The sequence below is a fragment of the Aspergillus novofumigatus genome (genome assembly GCF_002847465.1).
Source record: "Aspergillus novofumigatus IBT 16806 chromosome Unknown P174scaffold_2, whole genome shotgun sequence".
Taxonomy (NCBI): domain Eukaryota; kingdom Fungi; phylum Ascomycota; class Eurotiomycetes; order Eurotiales; family Aspergillaceae; genus Aspergillus; species Aspergillus novofumigatus.
In genome coordinates, this window is record NW_020194275.1 from 2,148,924 (window position 1) to 2,173,203 (window position 24,280).

The window sequence follows — 24,280 nt, forward strand, 5'->3', positions numbered from 1 at the left end:
TGCTCTACCAGTCATGTGATATTATGTGATAAGCAGTAATCACGTGATCTATGATAATGATGTGCTTTCTTCTTGCGTCGATACACGGCAGCTATTGTAGCTATTGTCCGCGCCATAGCACGATAGTCCTGTCCAAGGAGATATTTGTCCCAATAAAGATGGCGGAAGAAACTCAGGCTGGAAGCGCTGTTCCTCAAATCTCCTTCAAGAAACGTACCAACAAGGCCAAAGCCAATTTCCGCAAGAAGCCCGATACGCCGCCACCTGCTTCAGATTCCGACTCTGATTTCACATCGTCTGATGATGAGGAAGGTCGCCGGATCAAACGACGACGCAAGAACGCTGCAGTGACTGCCTCTTCAGCTACAGCTGGTCCGCGCAGAAATACAACCGAAGATCAACCCGCCACCGAAACAGCCGCTATTCCCTTGACGTCGAGCAACGATGCGACGAAGCACTCCAACTGGTATGACGAGGAGTTGAGTGAGAAGAACCTATTAGGGACGACAAGAGCTCAGCCAGCATCGAGCACTCCATCTGCGCCCGACGGTACCTACAAGGGCGCCGCGAACTATTCGTCATTCATCCAGAAGAACCCCAATGCGCCTACCAAGCAGTTTGGCCCTATCAAGGCGCCTACCAACGTCCGTACGGTGACAGTCATGGACTTTGCGCCTGATGTATGTAAGGACTGGAAGCAGACTGGGTTCTGCGGTTTTGGAGGTATGTATCTCTTTTTCTTCCTTTTCTGACTAGAACAGCTCTTACTAACCGTCGCGCAGATTCCTGCAAATTTCTTCACGCTCGAGAGGACTACAAACAAGGCTGGGAGCTGGACCGAGAATGGGAGATTGGTACCAAAGGCAAGCAATTAAGTGGTCGGGTTGTCTCGAAACGGAGCGGCGATGCGAAGACTGCGGAAGACGATGAGAATGATGATGACGACGAACTTCTCGAGAGCATTCCTTTTGCATGCATCATCTGCAAGAGCTCCTATAAAAGTCCTATCATTACGAAATGCGGCCATTACTTTTGCGAGTCATGCGCCCTGCAGCGGTATCGGAAGAACCCCTCGTGTGCTGCATGCGGGGCAGGCACTGGTGGTGTCTTCAACGTCGCAAAGAAGCTGAATCACTTGCTGGACAAGAAGAGGGAACGTGCGAGAAAACTACGAGAGCAAGCAATCGCAGAGGGTGAGGAGGTTAGCAGCGATGAGGAGGATGGTGATGAGGAGTCTTAATTTTCCTGCTGCGATGACCATTCATGAATGGCATGGCATTGTATCTAGTTGCGCTGGCCGCAAGGTTACGAGTGTACAATGTATAAAACAAAGCGTATCACTGCTGCCGTTATATATTTTCTAACGTATCTTTCATCTCCGGCGGAACAGCCACTGCAAGTTTGACTTTGTATATGCCGTGGATATATTTCGAGTCTGTTCCCCTCAACTCTCAAGTCCTTTAAATAGCTGCCAAATAAGCTTTCGTGCTTGTCCGAGTCCTTAAGCTTGTCCACATATGGTTATCTATCTAGGCAGCAACAATTACCATGAACAAACTAGTTCTGCGAGGAATGAATATAACTACCTACTTCAATTTGATAATAATACTCCGTAGTCTAATCTATATTTCAGCTCAATCTGAGACAGTGGTGCCATAATGCAAGTGACATGCTCCACTGAGGTTGCATTCCTTCGAGGTCAATAAGCCTCACATAACGTCTATCTACCGGGTAGATAGTTGATAGACAAGGATCAGAGTCATTGCGAGATGTCACAGCCACTATCAGTTCCTATGTTTAGAGTAACAAAACAACAAAGGGGAAGAAAGAAGCCTAAAGGTTCACCCTTGTTCAAGACCTATCTATGTCGATTGTCGAACTACCCTGTCTATTAACTAACTTGATCGTCCTGATTTGGACAATCAGTTAACGTAATTCCCAACCCAGTCAGACACCCTAGCGAGCCGGACACCTCTGTATTCCATATTGAATAGCACTCTTCAAGACTTTAATATCGCAACCACGTCCATATACGCTATAATATAGGTAAGAAATTTAGACTATATATAGATTAAAATATCTGAGTACTCTTTCACAAGGCCCTAAAATACTATTCTCCTCTCTTATTGTCTAAAAAGTTAATGTCACCAAAAATACAGCTGTAATTTATGTTACCTGAGTATTTACATCTACTAGGAGGCTGTAGCTTATGAATATGACTCTGTACGTTTATACGAATACCTCCTACCTAAACTTAGACCCTGTAGATGCTTGGTTGTTGAGATATGAAAGCCTTGATGGGTGCCATTTTATATGGAGTACAGAGGTGTCAGGCTCGCTAGGGTGTCCGACTTGGTTGGGAATTACGTTACTGGCTCGTCCATAAAATTGGTTGAAGAAATTGACCCTGCTGATCAGCGGGATATCAACCCCCACAATCTCCACAGCTTCGCAACGCAAAGTCATAGTATAGCATCATCGCCGCACAGAAAGGACAAGAGGAACATCACAGGAAGAGCCACGGTTGCGGTGAGAGGGCTCATACGTATGCACCCAAGCGGACAAAAGCCTTGTCTGGGACAACGCCACGAGCGAACCTTGGTAACGTTCCCTAGATTCAATCTGTCTTAGACGACCTCAGAACCAACCGAGTGCTGCGCCTCTCGGCGGAAGGCAGACACCCTCACGCTGAAGACCATGATCACATTTCACCCCCTCGGGCGGCCATGATGAGCTTCGACGGCAGAGCAAACTGTCAGGGGCGTGCAAACAGTTTGCGACAATAGCGTTCTGAGCCGTCTGTGCGAGTCCTTTCCTAACATCCACTTTTGCGCTGTCGTGGGCGCCAAGCTTCCCCGCTAAAGACGCTAAACAACGGGAGAGGGCCCGTATGGGTGAAAGACGGACGCCGACTGGTTGGCCCCTGGCCCCTGGGTCTTGGAGGGCCTCTCTACGTTTAGGTACCTAGCTTTGGGACGAGGGACTGGTTAGGTAACTGGCTACCGCTGCTAGTTGGTAACAGTCAGACACAAACTTTAGTAAGTGGATAGTACCTTACCTATCTAGTCTGTTTTACGTTAGTAAGTACGTAGCGTGGCTCGGCCGGTGGAGATTAAGAATATGCCCCTCAAAGTCAAGTCAAAACCCAATTCCAAAATGAACCCCCCCAAGGCCCCCAGAGGGCCCCAACTCGCGACCCGTGGTTGAGAGACGAATCTACCTAACTCTAATCGCCCCATATCCAATATGGATGGGGTCCCTTTTGCCTGGGGCTGGGGTGCCTGCTCTGGGCTCTGAAGCTAATACAAAGTTCACCCTTTTCGCTCCTGAGTTCTTTTTTCCTCTCCAGTTTCTGTTGCCTTTCGTGGTCTGCGGTTGATATACTTCCCCGGCGGCCTGCTCTCACCCGGCTGCTTTTGCTCGTCCCCATACTACTTTTAATATATCAGGCTGGTCCCTAACTCAATGGCTGAATTTTGGCGTTGATCCCAGGGTGTTTCTGTTTGGATACACCGTATAGGCCCTCGTGGTTGGTATAGCGAGTCATTCATATTGGAGATATATCCACTGCCACAACCGCAACAATCACAATGAAAAGCAGTTCCCGAATCATATGCTGCGCAACTCTGCTGCTCCTAATACCGCTGTATCTTGTAAAGGTGCACCTGGAAGATTTCTGCGACCAGTACCATGCAGGCACATACCTGGTCGACTGGACCAAATCGCGATATTTCCCGCAGACCGTTCCCACCCTCCCTCATGGACGAACAGGCGACAAGGTTATCGTCATGGCTAAGCTGGAGGAAGAACACACGGAGTGGGTCGAGGAAGAACTGCCAGAGTACGTCGAGCTATCCCTGTACCAAACCCGTCTACGTTACTGACCGGACCCTCACAGCTGGCAGCGCGCAATCTACACCGTCAACCCCTCCAAAGCAACCGTCGCAGACACCAAGAAGCTCACCACCCCGCTGAACAAAGGCCACGAATCCATGGCCTACCTCACCTACCTAATCGACCACTACGACGCCCTCCCCTCCACCATCGCCTTCCTCCACTCCCACCGCGCCGGCTTCCTCATGGCCTGGCACGTCGACGCCCCGCTCCACGATAACGTAGCAGCCATGCGCGCCCTCCAGCTCGACTTCGTCCAGCGCAACGGCTACGTTAACCTCCGCTGCAACTGGAATCCAGGCTGCAAGGCCGCCCACCGTATCAACCGCCACGTCACCGAGCAGGTCTGGGCGGAGATCTTCGACGGAACGAGTACCCCGCCGCTGAACACGACGACTTCGCCTGCCCGTGCGGCAATGGCCGTGGATGCTGCAGCGCCCCAGCAGAAGTTCCTGGCGAAACCGAAAGAAGTCGGCGCCGCGTGCTGTGCGCAGTTCGCCGTGTCGCGGGAGCAGGTCCTCCAGCGGCCGCGCGACGATTATATCAGATTCCGGCAGTGGGTTATCGATACCGACAAGGACGATGCGTCGAGTGGGCGAGTGATGGAGTTCCTGTGGCATGTAATTTTTGGCCAGGAAGCTGTATAGTAAGTTTTCCTGACTAACTTTCCCCGGATGAATGTGGGCGTGGGCGGGGCTGACTGTTGTGTAGTTGTCCCGATGAGGAACTCTGCTATTGTCAGGTCTATGGGAAGTGCTGATTTCGCAGTCTCAGCCTGCGCGGTCCTTTTGCGATGGCGTTTATATAGACGATTTTCATCTAAGATACCTGGTCGCTTACTTACGCTGTACATATAGACAGTCCTTGTATTAACTTTTTTAGAAACCTGACACGTGTCTTACCAGGACATCATTATTGCCATAAAGGCTTATCATTACCCACTAACAGTTTCATGTCGTACGGACACGACACTCTTATTTGGACTCCATGTACTCCTCGACTCGCTCAATGAGATCCGCTTTCTTTCCCGCTGTCGAACGCCCGTGAGCTGTCAGAAAGTCCTTGAGAACAGCTACAGTAAGCTATATCACATATCGGCGTTAGCAGCATTCAGACAGTCGGCATGTAAGCGACTTACCTTCGAAAGAGTTCCTTTCTCATAGTGAAGCCGGACCTCGACGTCCACTCCATCGGACCCGCTCTCTGACTTGATCCGTTTTGACGGATGACTGGAAGCTTCGTCGCCATCGGCGGCTCGGTCTTTGGCGCTCCGTTTCACTAATGTGCTCTTTGGACCATGCGCTGCCGGTGCCGCGTACTGTTTTTCTAATTCGTCGGCCCACGACAGGACATACTCTCCAGCACGCTGGGGCAGCTTAGCAATGCTCCATCACGGAATGCGCAGAGATAAAAAGAACAACAAGATTCAACCTACCTTGTCAATCTGGCGGTATTTCGGTATTGTTTTGTCTTCGGGCTTTTCGGGAAGGTCTTCATCTAGTGCAAGGGCTTGTAGGATGCGATAATGCCATTGGAGCGCTGCAGGGAACAATCAGCATTACCCGTCCATGAATTAAAACTCTCCCAGCTTACATGGATTTGGATATTTCTGCGGTTCGTATGACGCCTTGGGAAGCTGCAGCTGCTGCACGATTGTCCGCATTTGGTCAATCAAGGGCTCTGGCGCTACATTGAGTGTCGTTTCGGGATTCTGTCGAACGTCGTCCGCGTATGGTAGGGGTATAATCCACATTCCAGGAGGAAATTTCTGGACACCATTTTCGTCGACCTTCTCTTCACCCGCTATCATTGCGCCCAGCACTGGAACCGCGTTTTTGCGTGGAATGAACCACACAAGAGCCAACTTGTGATCCTTCAATAGCTTCTGGTGCAAAGCAGAGAATACACGTGTTGAGCCCACGTAATCCTCCTCAGAAGGGTAGATGAAGAATGGGTGCTTGACGTTGGCCCAGAAAGCGAGAGCGGCGAGTGGCTTGAATCCAATGATACGGATCACTGGGTCACCGAAGTGTCTCAGCGCCTTTTGCTCCTCGGGAGTGAAGGACACCTGATCGTTACCAAATTTATACGCTTTCCGTATCTCTGACTTTTCGACGGTGCGAGCAGTATCATCTGCGATCTGGGTAGTTACTCCTTTAACGATCTGAGGCTTCTCTCCGCCAAGCCAGACATAACAGCTGCGTGCAGGGGCCTGGCGTTTGAACAAGAGATATCCTGTCACAGAGATCTTGAAGTTCGGCCCAAGCTCCAGCGGCATGTTCGAAAAATGCGCTCGGCGAGGGACCGACCGGGAATTTATGCTGGACAGGAGGCCGTTCAGCAGCGAAATCCCGTCTCCGGAGGCAGTCGACACCTTTGAATCGTCTTTCAGGTACACAGGAGCCTCTGCATCAGTTGGTGAGGTTTTGTAGATGATATCCTATACAACGTGAGCCACAAAGTTGCCTACACTAACAGTCAACGCCCGCTAGTCTTACGTCATAGAACTTGGAGCTGTCGAACTCATGCTCAGGCTGAGAAATCGGAAACAGCTCAATGGTCACCCCCAGATCGTAGAGATCTTTCGCGCGGACGGTGGCAGCCGATCGTTGACTCTTACTATCCCCGTGAGGGTTATCATTGTCTGTGACGATGAACAATCGCCGGGATAGAAAGTTGGGAGCTTTGGATGTGAATATCTGATTCGCGCAGAAAAGTACATTGGCCATGGAGACCCGCTCTTTCGATGGCACGAGCACATCTCTTGCTTTCCCTTCGTCCTCTGCCAGAGCACGGAGTTCTTTCACCTCTCGTGCTGAAGGGACATCTAGATCTGTAAAAAGGTAGCAATGAGGATAGGATAGATCCCCACGGCTGTTCTCATCCTCGTCGTAGAATTTGGACGCCTGCGTCCCGTACAGTAATACGCCGATCATGTCACGAGGATTGGATATGATGCGTTGTTGCATGAGGTGGTATGCGCATTTCAAAGCCGCGGTTGTTGGTGATTCTTCCACTCTCTTCTTAGGATCAGATGATGGACGCGGAGTCAACATTGAATCGCTGACTTCGATGGCGAAGAGGACAGCGTCTTTTACTGCTTTGTAGCCCTGCGAGAGATATTTAGTGCATGACGCCTCGACAATGGTAGGATTCCGCATACAGTCTCATCGATCTCCTCCTCCTCTTCCACTGCCTCATCATCGCGGTATGGATTGTCATCAGCCATGATGAGAATAATGAATAGATTTAGAAGTTACAGCCTAGGAATGAAGAGGAGGAAAAGAGGTACATTGAAGGCAAGAAGATATGGTCGGTATTTACATCACCACCTTCACTGCCTTGAGTGTCTACCGCTCTGCTGCCTGCATGCCCGCCGCCTCCACGACTGACGCGATCCCGTCAAATGGGAGCTACGCGGGGAAACACGAACATCACGTGAATGTGCCAAGACTTGATGACCCTAAATCATTGCTGATTGGTCAAACTTCTAGCTGCCGCTGTTCCGTCATCAACCACCTGAGGACCTGGGTAAGGTATGTTCTCCAGTTACAATTCCTTCTTGCCACAATTCTTTCATTGAGTGGTCAAATACTATTCGGCGGATTTTTGTGGGCATAAGTGTGGCTGTGATAGACAGATAGACGACGGCCGACCTTTTTAGTACATTATCATCGCACCTCTCCATGGCTCTCCGCCGGCCATTAACGCTTCCGAGGCACATTCTCAATGGAGCTTGTTTAGGCTTGCGACCAGCTGTGTCTCGCACCGCTCTGACTTATGGGCAGGAGCAGAGGAAAGGGCTTGCAACAGCAGTTCCCCCGGTTACTCAAGATGCAACTGGGTCCAAGGGCCCCACGGCAATGGTCTTCCTGAACATGGGTGGGCCATCAAAGACTGACGAAGTGGAAGATTTTCTGAGCAGATTATTTGTATGCACTCCTCAATATACCCAATCCTACCACTCTATATGAGACTGACAATTCTGTCTCCGTGTTCCAGGCCGATGGCGATCTGATTCCTCTCGGACGACTCCAATCGTACCTCGGCCCTCTCATCGCTAAGCGCAGAACCCCAAAGATCCAACGGCAATACTCGGATATTGGTGGAGGCTCGCCGATCAGGAAATGGTCTGAATATCAGTGCGAGGAAATGTGCAAATTGCTGGACAAAATCAATCCCGAAACCGCCCCTCACAAGCCTTATGTCGCATTCCGATACGCCGACCCTCTGACGGAGGAAATGTACACAAAGTTATTGGAAGATGGGTTCGGCAATGGGAAAGGAGGGCGCGCCGTCGCATTCACCCAGTACCCCCAGTATTCGTGTTCCACCACGGGTAGCTCGCTGAACGAGTTGTGGAAATGGAGAACCAGGCTGGAGGGTAAGCGTGCGAATGGCGACATGGACCCCGCTGGTGCCATCCAGTGGAGTGTCATTGATCGATGGCCAACGCACCCTGGCCTCGTGGAGGCTTTCGCCCGGAACATCGAGGAGCAGCTGAAGACCTACCCGGAGGAGAAGCGAAATGGTGTCGTACTCTTGTTCTCAGCCCACAGTCTGCCTATGAGTGTTGTCAACAGAGGTGAGACTCATCTTCTTACCGATCAACAAGATCTGCTCGCTAATACATCTCCTAGGTGACCCATACCCTGCTGAAGTCGCTGCAACTGTGCATGCTGTCATGCAAAGATTGAACTTCAGCAACCCTTACCGACTGTGCTGGCAGTCCCAAGTGGGACCGTCAGCTTGGCTTGGAGCCCAAACTAGCGATACAGTCGAAAACTATGTCAAACGTGGGCAGACCGATATTATTCTAGTCCCCATTGCCTTCACCAGCGATCATATCGAGACTCTGTACGAGTTGGATCTGGAAGTGATTAAGGAAGCAAACTCTCCGGGAGTCAAGAGAGCCGAGAGTTTGAATGGCAACCCCATTTTCATCCAGGCGCTAGCAGACATTGCCCAAGAGCACCTCCGTAAAGGAGAAAAGTGCTCATTACAGATGACTCTGCGCTGTCAAGGCTGTAAGAGCGAACGGTGCCTGGAACAGAAGAAATTCTTTGCTGGCGACCGATTTTCTTCTCTTGTAGTTTAGTTTATTTCTATTATGGCTGTTCTCGGCCGTTGTATACAATATTAGGGGCCATTTTCTTTTCCTCGGGGCGTTTAGTTGTGCTGTCATGCGAGATGATCTATTGACGGAGCGCAGCAGAGCAATGTATATATTGTTGAAAAGTCCGAGCATACAATCTCATTTCGTTGTTGGTCTTCAATCGTTGTGACTCTATATAGAAATATTACGGAAGAAGGATTTCCCATCAACGTCTCTGTCAACCTTGACAGTTACTTTGTCACCAAAGTCGCACACGTGCAACGACAAATCGCGGTCCAGTAGTAGTGTCGGCGTACCTTATCGAGAAACTGCCCGAGATTACTTCGACTCAAATCTCAACCCCTGATAAGAAGGATTGATTATTGAACAAACTCTCATAACTAGCGGCCGTTTATGATTCACTGGTTGGTCGGAATCGGGCTGACGCAAAGCCCAACGGCCGCGAAGCCGCTCCAGCTCCGTTCCCAGTTCTCGTGAAGAATTGGTAATCATGAGTTCATGACGGCTGTGTTGCGTGTGTCCACTCCGGCCCCCAAGCTATATCCATAATCATCCTGGTTCCCTTCATTCTTGGCCATCCCCTCGCTTGATCATTACATTGTCTTCGTCCCAGGTGTGAGGGCCGTTTGTGTTATATATGATTCCCAATTTATTGTTATCATCAATGCCACCAAGGTTATCGTGAATGTGGATCTCAACCTCATTCCACCTCGGGTCCTAGGAGACTTCTCACTTTTATTGAATTTCTTTATCGCCAGCGATGGAGAACGAGGAAGCCTTTGAGGCTGATGCACAGCTGCTCGCCAGAGCTGCCTCGTCAAATTCTGGTGTTCGAACCACTTCAGATGATAGTATCAAGGACACAGTCCGATTGCGCGTCCACGAAACAACGCCGTTACTAGCAGGCCATGGAAATGCGGAAGGCGCGGAGCAGAACGCAGCTGGCCAGGGGGCCAGCTGCTGGGGTTTCTTCAGACAGCCTCATGTGCGTTGAGCTAATGCTCCCGATTCAAACCCATTCATCGCGTTCTGATCTCTTTCTAGGTCTTTTGGTTGTTTCCGTTTCTGCTTCTCTACATGCTAGGGTTTGCTGGTGTTGTCGTCCCCAAGATCAATCTGATTCTCTCTCTCGTTTGCAGGGACTATCTTTCCAAGAAGGCTTCACAGGATCCTAACTTTACGTATCTGCCGGTTATCATTGGGGAAGACAACCCCCAGTGCCAGGTGCCTGAGGTGCAATCTCTCGTGGCTCAATTCCAACTCTACCTCAATTTGATTGCAGGAATCCTATCCGCATTGGTCAGTCCGCGGCTCGGTCATGTGTCAGACCGTTATGGCAGGACAAAGTTGATCGCTTTGAGCTCGCTGGGAGCTGTGCTTGGTGAAACACTCACAGTCCTTGTAGCAGCCAGGCCAGAGCAATTTTCCATCAACCTGCTCCTAGCAGGAGCTCTACTGGACGGCATTGGAGGCTCGTTTACCACGATTTTGGCCCTTGCTACCTCTTATGCTTCTGATTGTACTGCCCCAGAAAAACGTAGCGTCGCGTTTGGATATCTCCACGGCGCTCTCTTCGTTGGATTGGCGTGTGGGCCACTCATTGCAGCGATCGTCCTGAAGAAGACCGGGGAGATAATACACATTTTCGCTGCTGGCTTGGCTTTCCATGCGCTATTCTTCTTCATGGTTCTGCTCGTCATTCCAGAATCGCTGCCAAAGGAGCAACAGCAAGCTGCGAGAGAGAAACACCGGATGAGGTTCACTCAAAAGGAAACTGCTGGCTTGGTTTCTCCTTCTTGGTTACAGCATCTGAACCCAAAGAACCTCATCACACCACTCTCCATTTTGTTTCCGCCTGTTGGACGCCCCAGCTCTCTTTTTCCGAACCGCAAGGGCGCAAGCCCTGCCCTGCGAAGAAACATCATACTTCTCGCTGCCATTGATACAGTCGTATTTGCTGTCGCCTTAGGGACCGCCCAGCTTGTGATCATTTATGCTGAATTCATGTTTGGATGGGGAAATGTCGAATCCAGCATCTTCATCTCGATCGTCAGCACTGCGCGCGTGCTCGTTCTTTTCTTGGTGCATCCTATCGTCACACGCATCTTCCACAAGCGTACCGCCGAACAGCGCGCTATCCCCGGCTCCAATAGGGTGGAGCTTGTGGTTATACAGATATCTATCTTTTTCGATTTTCTTGGCTATGTGGGATATACGCTTGTACGAAGCAGTGCGCTTATGACTCTTTCAGGCATTGTCGCCGCTCTAGGAAGCCTAGCTACGCCTACGCTGCAATCGTCCTTGACCAAACACGTGCCCCGTGATCGAGTCGGGCAAATACTCGGAGCTAAAGGGCTCTTGCATGCTCTGGCTCGAGTGATTGCGCCTACTTTATGCAATCTCGTCTACAGCCTGACAGTGGGCAAATTTACTCAAACAGTCTTCGTTTCTCTGGCAGCTGTGTTTTTCTTGGCGATCTGCAGTAGTTTCTATATAACACCAAATGGTTCGGCACTATTCCCTTTCACCTAGCAGATACGAAATGCTAACGCTATGCAGTATCCATTGACGAGTCTCGGCCAAGCAGTCCTCTACATGAGGCGAACGAAGACGGGGAATTGGATGAGGACACTCTCTTACGGTCTTAGAATTATATATAAGGCGATATTAGTGATAGACCTTCTGCTATAATGTGTACGTTTTTGGTTCGGCGTTCGGAGTACCTCCATTAGCAATTGTTCCTGAATACTGAAATCATATCATAGTAAGTCCGCGATGGAGCTCAGAGGAGCTAGTTACGATGAAATCTCTACAGGTATAATAAGGGACACTCTATGAATTTTCGTGTCCGACGTCGATTATACAGATTTAAGGATTGTAGGAAAATAGGAGAATATATGTAGCGAATTACTACTATCGACGCTGGTAGTTGTCGTATGATCTTGGCTGGATCCGGAGAGCGATCGGAGGACTACGGCACGCGACAAAGCCTGCAAGCGCACCGCATGCAAACTTTCTGCTGGAGCTCAGGAAAAGTCCACCGAAACTGCCCTGTTGAAGCTCCCAACCCAATTGTGCCCATTGGCGTCCCTCAACTTTTCTTTCGGGCATTGTCCTTATTAGTTAAGCTTTATCTCGGTTTACTATTCATATCAATGCTTCACAGGTGATACCCATAGAACCCGCCGCCTGCGGTGCAATAGGTTCTACTGCTATGCTCTCGAAACCAACCAACAGCCCCCCGGCTGTCCCCTCTCGAAATGCTCTCCGGGTTCTGCGTAGATTAGCTCTTGCAGGCTCGACTGTGGGCAGTTTTTGCACGGTCGCAGCCATCACCTACGATGTTCATCGTCGAGTCCGAGTCGCCGAGCGCATTGTCGAGAATAAAAGGGCCCTGCAGACCTCCGCACCCAACTACGATGCCACATCTGCTGCGAAGCGACTCGCCCGGATGATGGAAGCAGCGGAAGCGGGCGAGTTCATGGGACTGGCGTCGTTGAAGGAGGCGGACAGGAAGATACGAGAAGGGCAAGCTACACAGGATGACGATGTGGTAGCTTTGCACCAGGATGGCTTTCGACGTCCGGGCATGGGGATGGAGGATCCACGGGTGCCAGTCCAGGTAGAGTCTTACCTGGAAACTGCCCGGTCGCAACTTGTCGATGCGCTTACATCACGGCCGAGTTTTGAGAGTGGCTTGGGCCGAAGGGATTTTGTTCCTGCCAGGCAGGTCCGGGTTGCGGACGCCATGGAGCGGATGAAAAATGCTATAGAGTCAAATCATGCCAGCTCGTCGGTGCAACTTTCGGATGCATTACCCGAGAGAGAGGAATCGCAGAGTGAAAGCCAGGTTCTTGTCCCGACACGGATGCAGGAACTACTCGACCGCGGTCGTCCCATCGAGGCGGCCCAATTTTTCCTGAGCGCACATTCCGCCTTATTGAATGGCATATCTTCGGACAGGAAGGAAATGGCTGCGAAGGTATTCTTCGTCAACTGCAAAGAGGACAACGTGTTTATCGCCAGAAGTCTATTTGAGCGGCTCGAAGAGGTGGATAAGATCACACCTGAGATGTGGAAGACGTTGATGCTGGCTTTGGCGAAGAAGGGTTGCATTGAGTCAGTTGCGAGTGTTTATACGCGATACATGCGCAAGTTCCCTTGCCCTCCGGAGATGGTGGACGTTGTGCTGCGGAGTCTGCTTGAATCCCACCGACTCACCACTGCGAAATGGTTCCTCTTGCGGAATCTACCACATGACCGTGATTGTGGCTTGTGCGGAGCCTATCTTTCCGGCCTTTGGAGGAAGACAAGAAGTATCGAGTTGTTAAACGGGCAGTTAAAGAAGATTTTGACAATTCTTCCAAAGTTCGAAAAACAGCCTAGCGACAAACTGTTCAACCCGGTGATCAAGGCATATGTTGAATTTGGGCGAGTTGCCGATGCCGAAGCTCTGGTTCATGATATGACGACGCTATATGGGCTCCCTCTTCGTTGCCGAACACAGGGCCTATTGGTGTACGCCAAGGCTCTGAACTGTGACTGGGAGGGAGTCGACGCGGGACTACAAGCGATGCACAGGCTCAAGCTGACGAGACGCCGGCGAGATTTTCTTCCAATTTTTGATCGAATATTCCTCGAGTACTGGGTCTCCCATTCGGGAATTGAGATTCGCAATTTTGTCTTCCGGTACCTCGATAAATTTGACATCGTCCCCGACCGCGTGCTCTACAAGCACATCCTGGAGGCCTTTGTGGAGAAAGGGGACAAGGATATGATTGCTGAATTCACAAGTATGGCGAAGCAACGATCGTGGAACATCCCCATAAACGAGCAGCAATTCTTGGAGATACTACGGTCTCGTCGCCTCGCATTGGAAGGAGCACCAGTGGGGTTCTGGCAAATGCTGCAGGCAGCGCGTGTGAAGTACGGGCACAGCTCCACGTCTCAACGTATTATGGGCTATGACCAACAGTCATTCCCCTTGCCGGAAGTCAACAGCATGCCATATACACAAAATCCACTATCGTGGTACCAGAGAACGATGCAAGAGACGACACCGTCAAAACCTGTAGACCAATATCAGAAACTCCATAAGCAGATGGCACATTATTTGCACGCTGGAAAGCTGAAGGAAGCATTGAGGTGTTTCCAAAATGCTAAGAATGCCCGGTTCCAGATGAGGCAGCTTCACGTTGAATTGGCGGTCATAGCGACTTTGCTTGAAGACGGTCTCAGTGCAGCGCGTACTCTCATCGAGACTGAATGGCGGAGTATCCGTCACCTTGTCCGCTTCTCTCCTATCTTCTTCCGTCAAGTCATGGCGGTCGATGAGGATGCAACTGGCCACATTGTCCAGATGGCAGTCCTACGCTTCTACCAGCTTTGTTGGTCTACGAAACACATGAAGGTCAAGCACCACCTTACCGTCGCGACAAGCCGCCGCTTGATCTCCCAACATAAGCCGGAAATGGCCCTGGAGCTTCTGACGGCCGTGTACATGTCCCGCTATAGATTTGCAGCGACCTTTGACGGGGTTTGCATGAAGATGTTCGCTCGCGCCTTCGCCGCGACAAACAACATTCTAGGCTTACGATGGTGTATTCTTACTGCTTTGTCACGAGATAGCGCACTCAATCGTGACTTTGTGGTGGAAGTTCGCCGAATCTTGGGCACTCTAAGTCCACCTTCCGCGGTGGATGCCACCGCCGGCCCTGTCACCCCTGAGCAGCTGGAATACCTTCATTATATCGCCGATCTACTCGAGGAGAAGAACGAAGGGTGCTCCCCGATATGGGAACTCAAGCATGATGCTACGCTGAAGCAGTCTTCGAGACAACAGTTGAAGCAACCTCTTGACGCGCGACGTCTGTTCAACCAGTCCGATGTCCGCGAGACGGTGAAGGGATGGGACGAAGAATACGAGTTGGAGGCAGTGCTGGGTAGGATTGACAATGACCCGAACTCTATTGCTGCTCGATGGAACGAGGATCGTCGTTCTCATCGGAAAGAGGCGGGTTTATGACGACCGGTCTGATACCATCTAGGGGGTGATTGCAATTGCAACTTCTGGCTGAAACTTTTTATTGGATCATGCGATAGGCTCAGCGACTGTATATATACTATTGACACTCTGTATTTTACTCTATTGTGCGGTTTATTACTGCCATTACTACTCATCGGAAATAGAATAGAGATGATGAGATTGGATGCAAATATCACGGATATGGCCGAAACCCCCTTGCTCCTTTTGCAGGCAACAACGCCGAATGGTATCCAATGATAGTCATTGTAATCGATCGGATCAGATCAGACCAGAAGATGGTCTTTTCCGGTCCTTTCATTGATCATACGGTGTTCCTGGATTTCTCTCACCAATAAGAATCTAGCACAGCGGAGAGAGGAAAGCCAGTCTTTCACATGTCACGCCACTGCCCGCTCTTGGCCCCTTTCCAATAAAAACACTTAAGGTAAGTTAAGTCTCCGATCTTTTTCTATCTCCGCCATCCCATCCTCTTAATCAATTGCTTACCCTGCCGCCGACTCGCTGTCGCTCAGAGGAGGGGAAAAATATGCACCGTGCTTCTCACCAATTCCCTCGATTCCATCGATTTTGCTGACCGAATTCCCTCCGCACCATGGCTACCGCTCCGATCAACGGCCATGCCACCAAATCTCCCTCCTTAGATACGGCCGAAGCCCGCCGACTCAAACACAACCATGCCGATGTCGTGATTATAGGTGCAGGAATTCTGGGCTGCGCGCTGGCAGTCGCATTAGGACGACAGGGGCGGAGTGTCATTCTCCTGGAAGCCTCATTGAAAGAGCCAGATCGCATTGTGGGCGAATTGTTACAGCCTGGCGGTGTACAAGCTTTGGAGAAGCTCGGTCTCCGCGAGTGTCTGGAGGGCATAGACTCGATTCCCGTGGAGGGCTATTATGTTTCGTATTTCAAAGACCCCGTGACAATCCCCTACCCGAAGCCTACGCCCACGGCGCCCCCGCCGGAGGGCCGCTGCTTTCACCACGGCCGGTTTGTGATGAAGCTGCGCGAGGCCGCCATGGCATGCCCCAATGTCAGTGTTGTTGAGACCAAGGCGACGGACCTGGTCACTTGCTCGCACACCCAGCAGGTTCTCGGTGTCGAGTGCACGTCCAAGGATAATGTCCGCGCTTGCTACTTTGGCCACCTCACCGTCGTTGCTGATGGCTACGCCTCCAAATTCCGCAAGCAACATCACCCGCATACCCCCAAGGTTCGCTCGAGGTTCTGGGGTCTCGAGCTGATCGATACGAACCTCCCGAAGCCTTACTATGGGCATGTTTTGCTGAGCGATAATGCCCCGATCCTCCTGTACCAGATCGGCACACACGAGACCCGCATCCTCGTTGACATTCCCGAAAACCTCCCATCAGCGTCCGTCAAGAATGGTGGTGTGAAGAGCCACATGCGCAACGTCGTCCTCCCTGCCCTTCCTGAATCCGTGCAGCCAGCCTTCATTGCCGCCTTGGAACAAGGCCAGCTGCGATCTATGCCGAACTCCTTCCTCCCCGCCGCGACGAACAAGACTCCGGGCCTGGTGATACTCGGTGATGCCCTGAACATGCGACACCCATTGACAGGAGGCGGAATGACGGTCGCCTTCAATGATGTCGTGACGCTGCGCGATCTCCTGAGCCCAGAGAAGGTCCCCAATCTGGGCGACACGAAGCGAGTCGTGAAGCAGCTCTCGACCTTCCACTGGGAGAGAAAGAAGTCGGCTTCCGTCATCAACATCCTCGCACAAGCGCTATACGCTCTATTCGCCGCAAATGGTGCGTTCATCTCCCCCTATCCCCTCCTCGCTCACTCACCATTGATTGCACTGAAGCGCAGTTAATTAACATCGCATCAACAGACCAATACCTCCGAGCCCTCCAACGCGGCTGCTTCCGTTATTTCCAGCTGGGACTCATCGACGGCCCCGCAGGCCTCCTCGGCGGCCTCATCAAAAAGCCCTCCGTCCTTTTCGTCCATTTCTTCTCCGTCGCCATCCTCTCCCTCTGGGTCCTCCTCCGCGAATACCCACCCTACCTCTTCCCCGTCGCCCTCTTCAAATGCATCATGACCTTCTGGACAGCCTGCGTCGTCATCTTCCCATACATGCTAATTGAGGCTTTCTGCTGAGCAACCCATTTGATATCATGATTAGTAGACGCTAGCGGGACTCTGTCTTTCAGCACACCCGCGCTTCATCTCCCTTCTTATCCATGTTTTCCTCTTATGTTGATAAGGATTTCTAATTCGGTTCGGATTCGTCCATCTTATGTAATTACTTATTTACCTTATGTCCTCATACTTCTTTCTTGTGCTTTGACTCTCCGACAATCCCCTTTCTGGCTTGCGTGTTCTGCTACTTCTAACGAAGATATCCTCAAGAGGCTATTGTTACGCTCTGTATGGACGTCATTGATGTATATACGTTCCGTGTATACAATTCGGGAAAAGAAGAGCTATAGAACCAAGGTCCCTGGCTGATCAACCTTCATTGATCTGCTTTCTATACAATCTCCAAATTTCCACATTTATTCATTGTCCATCCTGACTGGCATAATATCTGACGCACACACATACACACACACACAAAAACGCAAATTCTTTCGGAGACACGAAACACAAACGGAAAAAGTGTACACTGACCCACTCGCCTGGCTCCCTGCTATGATGGTATAGACGATCATGATGATAATGCCGATTGGAAAGCAACCACGAAAACCAAGCCGACCACGGTTTAAACAGGCAAAACAGAATGAAATGGAAAAAAGAAAACCAGGTAACCAGACTCTTCACTGGCTCTGTGCATCGGACAAGCTCATTCAATCCACTGTATGAATGTTTTTGGTTGGTCGTAATATTTGTTGTATGTCCCCTGCTCTTTTTTTGGTAAACGTAAATAGAAACAGAAGACGACGAAAGGAAAATGCATAGCCCGCATGCAAAGTGGACCGACACTGAACCACAGAGACAACTAAAAAGGCGCAAATGACAATCCGAGGGAGATATGGTCAACTCCAAGGGACATGGCCGAGGTTAGAAACGTCAACATGTCGAAGAATCAAATGCAACAAACAGACGCAGATGTCGTATGCAATTATGCAAATCCCGCAAGCAATCCACGGATAGACTTCAAGACTGCCAAAAGGCAGTCTGACCTTGTAAACGCCGACAAGTGAACGGGAAAATAGAAGACGAGCGAAGACGATCGCAAACTCAGGAAAAGAGGAAAGCGAAGCAATATACCAGGTCAGTTGAGCTGGAACAGTCCGCAAAAATCAAGACAACGTCGAGGACACCGCCTCTTTTATACAGAAATGATAGCTCTCCCGAAAAGGTAAATCCAAGCAGCAATTTCCCTTTAATCGACGAGCCAAACGGGAACTCCTTCATAGGTGCTGTACAGGTGCCGGATGGTGATATAAACGCTCGGTGACGGGTCAATTTGAGATGGTCCGCAGAAAGGACGCCGCGGTCCAGGTTGACTCAGAGACCTGGGTCCATAATACCGGAGTGGATAGAGGCTGAGGAACTTCGAAGCAAAAGCGGGAGATCATTTTGCGTTGCTCATCCGCCTTTCCTCAACGACTCGTCCGCAGGTAGAGGCTCAGCACCCGCATGGAAGCCAGATCGGGGCTCAATTGGCTTGGCATTCTTTTTCTGCTTTTTCTTGGTTGTCTGCCATCCATTGCTTCCATGATTGCTAACTGAATCAAGAGTCGACGCATTGATACCGTTGGGCTTGCGAGGCGCATGGGCAATGTGCCGTTCCTTGCTATCCGCGGGTCCAGAAGAGATGTTGTGTGGACCGTCATGACGGTTCTTAGGCTTCGTCTTGTGGGTAACAGCGTTTGATTTGTCGGAGGAATCCGCATTATTCGAGCGACGTTTGCCAATGGCTGACGGCCCATTCGGATCCGCTGCCGGTGACGTCCCCGACGGAGGCAGTCCTCTTTCTAGGCCAGATTGCTTGGAGCGAGAGCCATCCTGATCCGATAACTCATGACGCGGCTGAACGCCTTTGAATCTTTCTGGGCTAGACCTGGGTGAGGTGTCGGCGACTTTGTCTCCATTGGAAACATGGAGATTTTGCAACCTGCTTGAGAGTAGACCAGGCTTCCCGTGGTGCCCATTGACACGGACGTCCGTTGCATTTCCTGACTTGGGAGTATCAATCGTCTGCCTGGTAAAGTACGCTGATTGATCGATCTCGACTGAGCTATTGTCCTGGTAGTCCTGGGAAAGCGAGTCGGAGATGCTGGCGGGGGTGTCCGTGTTGAGATCGTCAGACGCAGAAGTACAGTGGCTCATAGTGGCGTACTGATCATAAGCCTCTCCGGAAACCGAACTGCGCTGTTCACTCAAAGGGACGGAGCCATCGACTATCAGAGGGCCGTTCCGGTCGTGAGAGGACACTGGTCGAGGAGTGGCTCTCTGATATGACGACGCGGGCTTGGCAGAGGGCGCAACACTGCTCTCAGGGGGTGAGCCAAAGGTCTCGTTGGTAGGTATCGTGGACATGTATTCCTGCGGGGCTCCAACAAACGGCAGAATGCTGCCATTCTGGAGTGCCAGACCTACCGGGGCTGACAAGGGCGATAGCATGGCATTCTGATGATACATTTGCAATTGCGGAGAAGTTGCCAAATAGTACCCCATGTACTCAGACGGTCGGTTTTCATCCAGATACGGTGTACGGGACACGTTAGGGAGACTGCTGGGCATAAAGGGATTCTCGTCCTCGCTCTGATTCCCCTCCGGGGGAGATACAGAATTATTGCGCTGTTTTGGGAGAACGGAATTGTCGACAGGCTGAGAGACGGAATACAGCGGAGCAAAGCTCGGGAGAGCCGGGGAGTTCACAGGTCGTGCCGGCTGTGACTGTGCCCTGAGTGACCGACCAGGAGAGCCATTTGCTATGGACTGGCGACGCGGTGTACGTCGGAGCTCGGGAAGAGCAGATGCGGCAGAGGGCGACGGCGGATTCGTGCTACTACCCTGTAGGGGAGTGACAGCGACCGGAAGATAGGTGGAATTGTTGTACGCGTGCGGACGTAGATTCGCGCTGATAGGCGGATGAGTCCCGGACCTAGACCGAGACCCATCATCTACAATCGATTCAGGCTGCGGCTGTTGCTGCTGAGGAATGGGAAACTGTATGAACGGCTGGCGGATGAGCACTGGAGGGGGCCTCCCTGTGAGCAGCGCCTGGTTTTGCAATTGCAGTCGCAATTCCTGCTCCTGTGCTTGCAGGATTTGGATTTGCTGGTACAGGTGATCGTGCAACAGGTACTGTGCGTGCTGCGCCTGTAGAGATAGTTCCGTAGCACTCATGCCGGGATTCAGCTGGCGGAAACCGTTGGGCTTGTTCGGTGTATTCGATGAACGGCGGCCTCCGGAATGGCCACCGCGTGTGTAGTGATTCGAATGGCGCCCTCCACGACCTCCACGGCCGCCCCGGGAAGGTTGCGGCGGAGCCGTCAACGTAGGTCGTGGTTGAGGAGGCGGTCGCTCCCATGATCGCTCTTCCTCAGGCGGGTATTCATACTGCTCACAGCAATCCTCGAGGTTGCCCTCGGACACTGCCTTGAAAGCCCTACGCAACTCCATATGGACGCCTCGAAATGACGTGTCATCCGCTGTATTGCCCAGATTCCTCGACGTGTTGAATGGCTCTTCGACGCAGAGACGATTATTCTGGAGAAGGTGCCACCCCTTCTCCTCTTTCGATATCAACTTGCCTTCCCGCACGGATATCACGTACTTCTCATAGTCGAGCTCATGGCCATAATACCTGAAGAATTGGAAGAGCAGCTCCCCGAGCGTCTGCTTGTTTTTTCGCCCATACCCCACGAGGGAGCTAAGATCATCGTCGAATGAGCAAACTAGGCCGTCTGTCGTCACTCGTTTCTTGTGAGGTCGTGCCTGGAGACTCGGGAGCACGGGAGGTTCCCGTGTTTGCAGGAAATTGATAATCAGGCAGATCCAGGTATAGGAACTTAATGTGCCTCCAAGGCCTACAGCAGAATTGTTACCACGATATTTCACGAGGATGCCTGCTCGGAACGGGGCAAAACTTACCTGCATCGTTGAGGATCCTCCGTTTTGTCCAGTATTTGACGATCATGGCCAAAGGCCGAACACGCTCGTCGATTTCGACATACGTTCGCACCATACGCGTATTTTCCAACGCCAAAGTGTTGTTGACATTCATATCACACGCAAGACGTAGCTCCGGATCCCAGATCTTCACGATTGGGACTTTCGCATGTGAAACACAAACGACCCTTTCCATTCCATCTGCGGGCATTGTCAGTGAATGGTGGCAATGAACATCAGCCTAAGACACCTTACGTTTTGCGAGAACTTCAGCGAGCAGACACACGTGTTCCAGCTCTTTATATGTCGTTGTTATACATATGTCCACTGCTACAAGTCAGTCTTCAAAAATTCCGGACTATGCACCATGAACACTCACCGTCTGAATCGCTTGAGCAGAGCTTATTCCCAGACGACCCGAAGACATGAACCTTAATATCGTGACCTGGCCACTGATCATTGAAGAGTTTCTCCAACTTTCGAACCAGCTGACGCCGTCGGTCGTCGCTCTCCGCTGACGGTAATAAACGATCGTATACCTCCAACATATCCTTAGTCAGTCTCTTCTCCTCCTCTGCTTCAAGCCGCTCTTTGAGACCTTCCTTTTCCTCCGGTAACAGATCAGCACCTATTGTATAAGGCATCCTCCGTCGAAAAAAGGCCATAGCTGTTTCGTATTTGCAACCTGCGAACGGCTTTCGTAACGACGGAGGAAAGTGTATTGACTCGGAGTGGGTCGAGCGTGGCGACGTGCTTCCGTGAGGGGGGACGGCGTCCTCGAGTGGAACGAAAGATTGCGCGTATGTTGATATGGGGTGGAAGGGAGGGAATTCGACTGTTGTGAGGCTAGGGGAGGACGAGAATTTGCCTCTGTAGAGGTATCGGTGGACAAGTTCCACGGCATGGTGGAAGGCTTTCCCAACGCTATCGGAGACTTTCCACCTGTGGTCGAGGAGAATTTAGCATTCTCATAGGTATCTGAGATCATATAGATACTACTCCAACGTCGTCGAGCAACGTCGGCTCCAACAGAAGATTTGAGGGGGCCGTTGTTGAGAGAATTGGACGCCTAGTGTGCGAACCTCTTCCCGCAACTCCGGACCGATTCGACTTCGAACCGACTTTGCAACCAGAAGCAAGCCACCCAGCGAGTAATATACGATTGCCGATTGTTCCCAATAACAGCTCGTGTTCAGCAGACGGTACACGAATCTATGAAGAAGGCGAACAGCCCAGGGGAGAACAAAAAGGCCCAACGTAGAGACCGACAGGCGAGCTGGGTCAGCAAAATCGGATTTTTCGCTGCGCTACCCGCGAACGACGAACAATGCGTATCCGTTGGTGACGATATAACCCTAGCAAAAATTTTCCAAGCAGACGATGAGCCGAAAATTCAATAGGATGCGAATGGGAGCGAATGAGTTGGTGTTCCTTTGCGGTCGATCGGGAATGTCGGGGCTCGATGACTGCGCATCGATCGTCTAAATAGATAGAGGGAGCTTTTTTTAGGGGGGAGGGCGAACCACGCTTAACCAGGAAGCACGCGCTCTCCAAAGGGCCACACAACTTAGAACAAGAAAGAAAATATTGTACAGAAGAAAGCGAAATCCTCTTGGTATCAAGTAAAGGACCAGCCTGAACGGATTTTTTGTTCCTGATCGGGGTACTGCGGGTTTCGCACAGGTTGCTGAGGATTCGACGGGGAAAGGCAGCGCGCGGGAGGGGAATGAGGTGGTGAGCCTGAGCCAGGGGGCATTCAACTCAGCGTACAACGGTAAGGCCAGTGGCACAGCCGACAATAGGCCGTGTGGGCGTCGATAGATTCCACCAATTCCAGGTGCAGAGAACTGTCCAAAAAGGCAATTTCAAAAGGGGAATATGAAGGTGAAATGAAAGGAAACTGGAGACAGAATAAAGAGAAATATCGGGAGTTTCAGAAAGAAAGGGACAACGGAACGTGTTGCTGTAGTTGATGGGGAACGCTCGTTTCTGTTTGGGTTCAATCCCAAATAGATAGATGACAGGTCTCGCTCAATCCTGTTAAGGAGTATACAAATCCTATTGTCTGCTCTCTGACTATGGCAGGTGCATGGGAGTAACTGGGAGACTGAAGAGTCTTGAAGAATAATAAGGCAGGTATTGATTAGCTCCTGCTTCAATGGATGTTTTGTTATTATTGTTTCCCTTTATCATTATTGAGCCCACATCACACCTCTGCCTGAGGCAGTTAATTACTCCCCGACATCAGGGGTTACTTCGATGCTCGGTGCATAGGTAATGCAGTTTGCCTCCTTTCTCGTGTCTAAGTAGCCTTGAAGTTTCCGTTTGAAGATTAATACCACGAAGGTACTCTAAGATCTAGATACTACAGGGTTTCCACTTCGCGAAAACCATCAGTCTCGAGATATTACAGGTGGCCTGCCCCTCAATGCTACTGCTGTGAATAAGTTATTAATTAATAAGTTACTCTGAACATGATAAGACCTAATGTGATTTATTATCCGAGACTCTCTCGATGTCTTTGCTCTTGTTCTTTGTTTATGTTGGGAGACAAGATCCTGGCTGGTTCACTATCAATAGTACCTTAGTAATTCCAACTAGGTACTTTCCATTATTGATCATCCCCTCTCCTTTCTGCCCCGCGATATTCGGACCTCATCAAAGACTAGCCAAAGTCCTCGAGGACCTGGCTCGGCCCTGGTCCGGATGTGTCTAGGGTGCGGGCACGTGTTACCGTTGCTCTACCTTAGGGTCGTTGGTCTTGACCGATGACAAGCGCCAACGGGAACACGGTGATGCTCATCCTCTGCAGTGGCGTCCAGCATCCTCTCTTTCGCCTTGCATCGTACATGAAGATCTTTCCAATCACCTTCTGCGTGTCCTTTGATTTCATTTCAATGCCCGATTGAGAAATAAGGATTCTGTCAGGGCAAATTTGCGATATATCACATAGTACTCCATAGGAAACACTAGCGTTCTAGCCAGTGTATCTCGGGTCCTGCCTGTATCTTCTCAGCTTTCATTCAAACGCTCCAAAAGGGCCAAAACTGTCCATAACTCCTATCGAGCCATGAAGGGAGGACCAAGTTAACCCCATCCAGCAACCGAATCCAAATGCGGTAGCATCAATTGGGCAA

General features: G+C 50.8%; 8 protein-coding genes across 8 annotated transcripts; 6 read left to right on the forward strand and 2 right to left on the reverse strand.

The window, feature by feature from the left end:
* The first annotated feature begins 107 nt into the window (after positions 1-107).
* Positions 108-1,351, forward strand: P174DRAFT_401991 (U2-type spliceosomal complex subunit CWC24). Its single transcript, XM_024823943.1, has 2 exons — positions 108-723; positions 783-1,351. The coding sequence occupies exons 1-2, from the start codon at positions 159-161 to the stop codon at positions 1,238-1,240; spliced, it is 1,023 nt and encodes a 340-aa protein (XP_024685629.1). The 5' UTR covers positions 108-158; the 3' UTR covers positions 1,241-1,351.
* Positions 1,352-3,590: 2,239 nt separating this feature from the next.
* On the forward strand, positions 3,591-4,654 carry P174DRAFT_418015 (DUF3431 domain-containing protein; the record flags this gene model as incomplete). The annotated part of the gene is made up of 3 exons (XM_024824658.1): positions 3,591-3,841; positions 3,899-4,540; positions 4,606-4,654. The coding sequence occupies 3 exons, from the start codon at positions 3,591-3,593 to the stop codon at positions 4,652-4,654; spliced, it is 942 nt and encodes a 313-aa protein (XP_024685630.1).
* A 102-nt stretch (positions 4,655-4,756) lies between these two features.
* akuA (putative DSB repair complex subunit Ku70) lies at positions 4,757-7,246 on the reverse strand. Its single transcript, XM_024823222.1, has 6 exons — positions 7,058-7,246; positions 6,393-7,004; positions 5,488-6,334; positions 5,330-5,433; positions 5,033-5,260; positions 4,757-4,976 (listed from the first exon to the last, which is right to left on the reverse strand). Exons 1-6 carry the CDS (start codon positions 7,121-7,123, stop codon positions 4,869-4,871), a joined length of 1,965 nt encoding a protein of 654 aa, XP_024685631.1. The 5' UTR covers positions 7,124-7,246; the 3' UTR covers positions 4,757-4,868.
* A 169-nt stretch (positions 7,247-7,415) lies between these two features.
* On the forward strand, positions 7,416-9,437 carry P174DRAFT_501683 (ferrochelatase HEM15). The gene is made up of 3 exons (XM_024831044.1): positions 7,416-7,826; positions 7,897-8,479; positions 8,535-9,437. The coding sequence occupies exons 1-3, from the start codon at positions 7,581-7,583 to the stop codon at positions 8,990-8,992; spliced, it is 1,287 nt and encodes a 428-aa protein (XP_024685632.1). The 5' UTR covers positions 7,416-7,580; the 3' UTR covers positions 8,993-9,437.
* Positions 9,438-9,876: 439 nt separating this feature from the next.
* P174DRAFT_438815 (putative tetracycline-efflux transporter) lies at positions 9,877-11,786 on the forward strand. The gene has a single exon (XM_024826635.1). It carries the CDS (start codon positions 10,088-10,090, stop codon positions 11,540-11,542), a length of 1,455 nt encoding a protein of 484 aa, XP_024685633.1. The 5' UTR covers positions 9,877-10,087; the 3' UTR covers positions 11,543-11,786.
* A 284-nt stretch (positions 11,787-12,070) lies between these two features.
* Positions 12,071-15,234, forward strand: P174DRAFT_438816 (pentatricopeptide repeat protein). The gene has a single exon (XM_024826636.1). The coding sequence runs from the start codon at positions 12,225-12,227 to the stop codon at positions 15,033-15,035; it is 2,811 nt and encodes a 936-aa protein (XP_024685634.1). The 5' UTR covers positions 12,071-12,224; the 3' UTR covers positions 15,036-15,234.
* A 38-nt stretch (positions 15,235-15,272) lies between these two features.
* On the forward strand, positions 15,273-17,376 carry erg1 (squalene monooxygenase erg1). Its single transcript, XM_024832504.1, has 3 exons — positions 15,273-15,480; positions 15,569-16,825; positions 16,882-17,376. The coding sequence occupies exons 2-3, from the start codon at positions 15,649-15,651 to the stop codon at positions 17,175-17,177; spliced, it is 1,473 nt and encodes a 490-aa protein (XP_024685635.1). The 5' UTR covers positions 15,273-15,480; positions 15,569-15,648; the 3' UTR covers positions 17,178-17,376.
* Positions 17,377-18,524: 1,148 nt separating this feature from the next.
* On the reverse strand, positions 18,525-22,082 carry P174DRAFT_97203 (PAP/25A associated domain family). Its single transcript, XM_024832503.1, has 4 exons — positions 21,523-22,082; positions 21,399-21,470; positions 21,126-21,344; positions 18,525-21,061 (listed from the first exon to the last, which is right to left on the reverse strand). Exons 1-4 carry the CDS (start codon positions 21,806-21,808, stop codon positions 18,612-18,614), a joined length of 3,027 nt encoding a protein of 1,008 aa, XP_024685636.1. The 5' UTR covers positions 21,809-22,082; the 3' UTR covers positions 18,525-18,611.
* Positions 22,083-24,280: the final 2,198 nt, after the last annotated feature.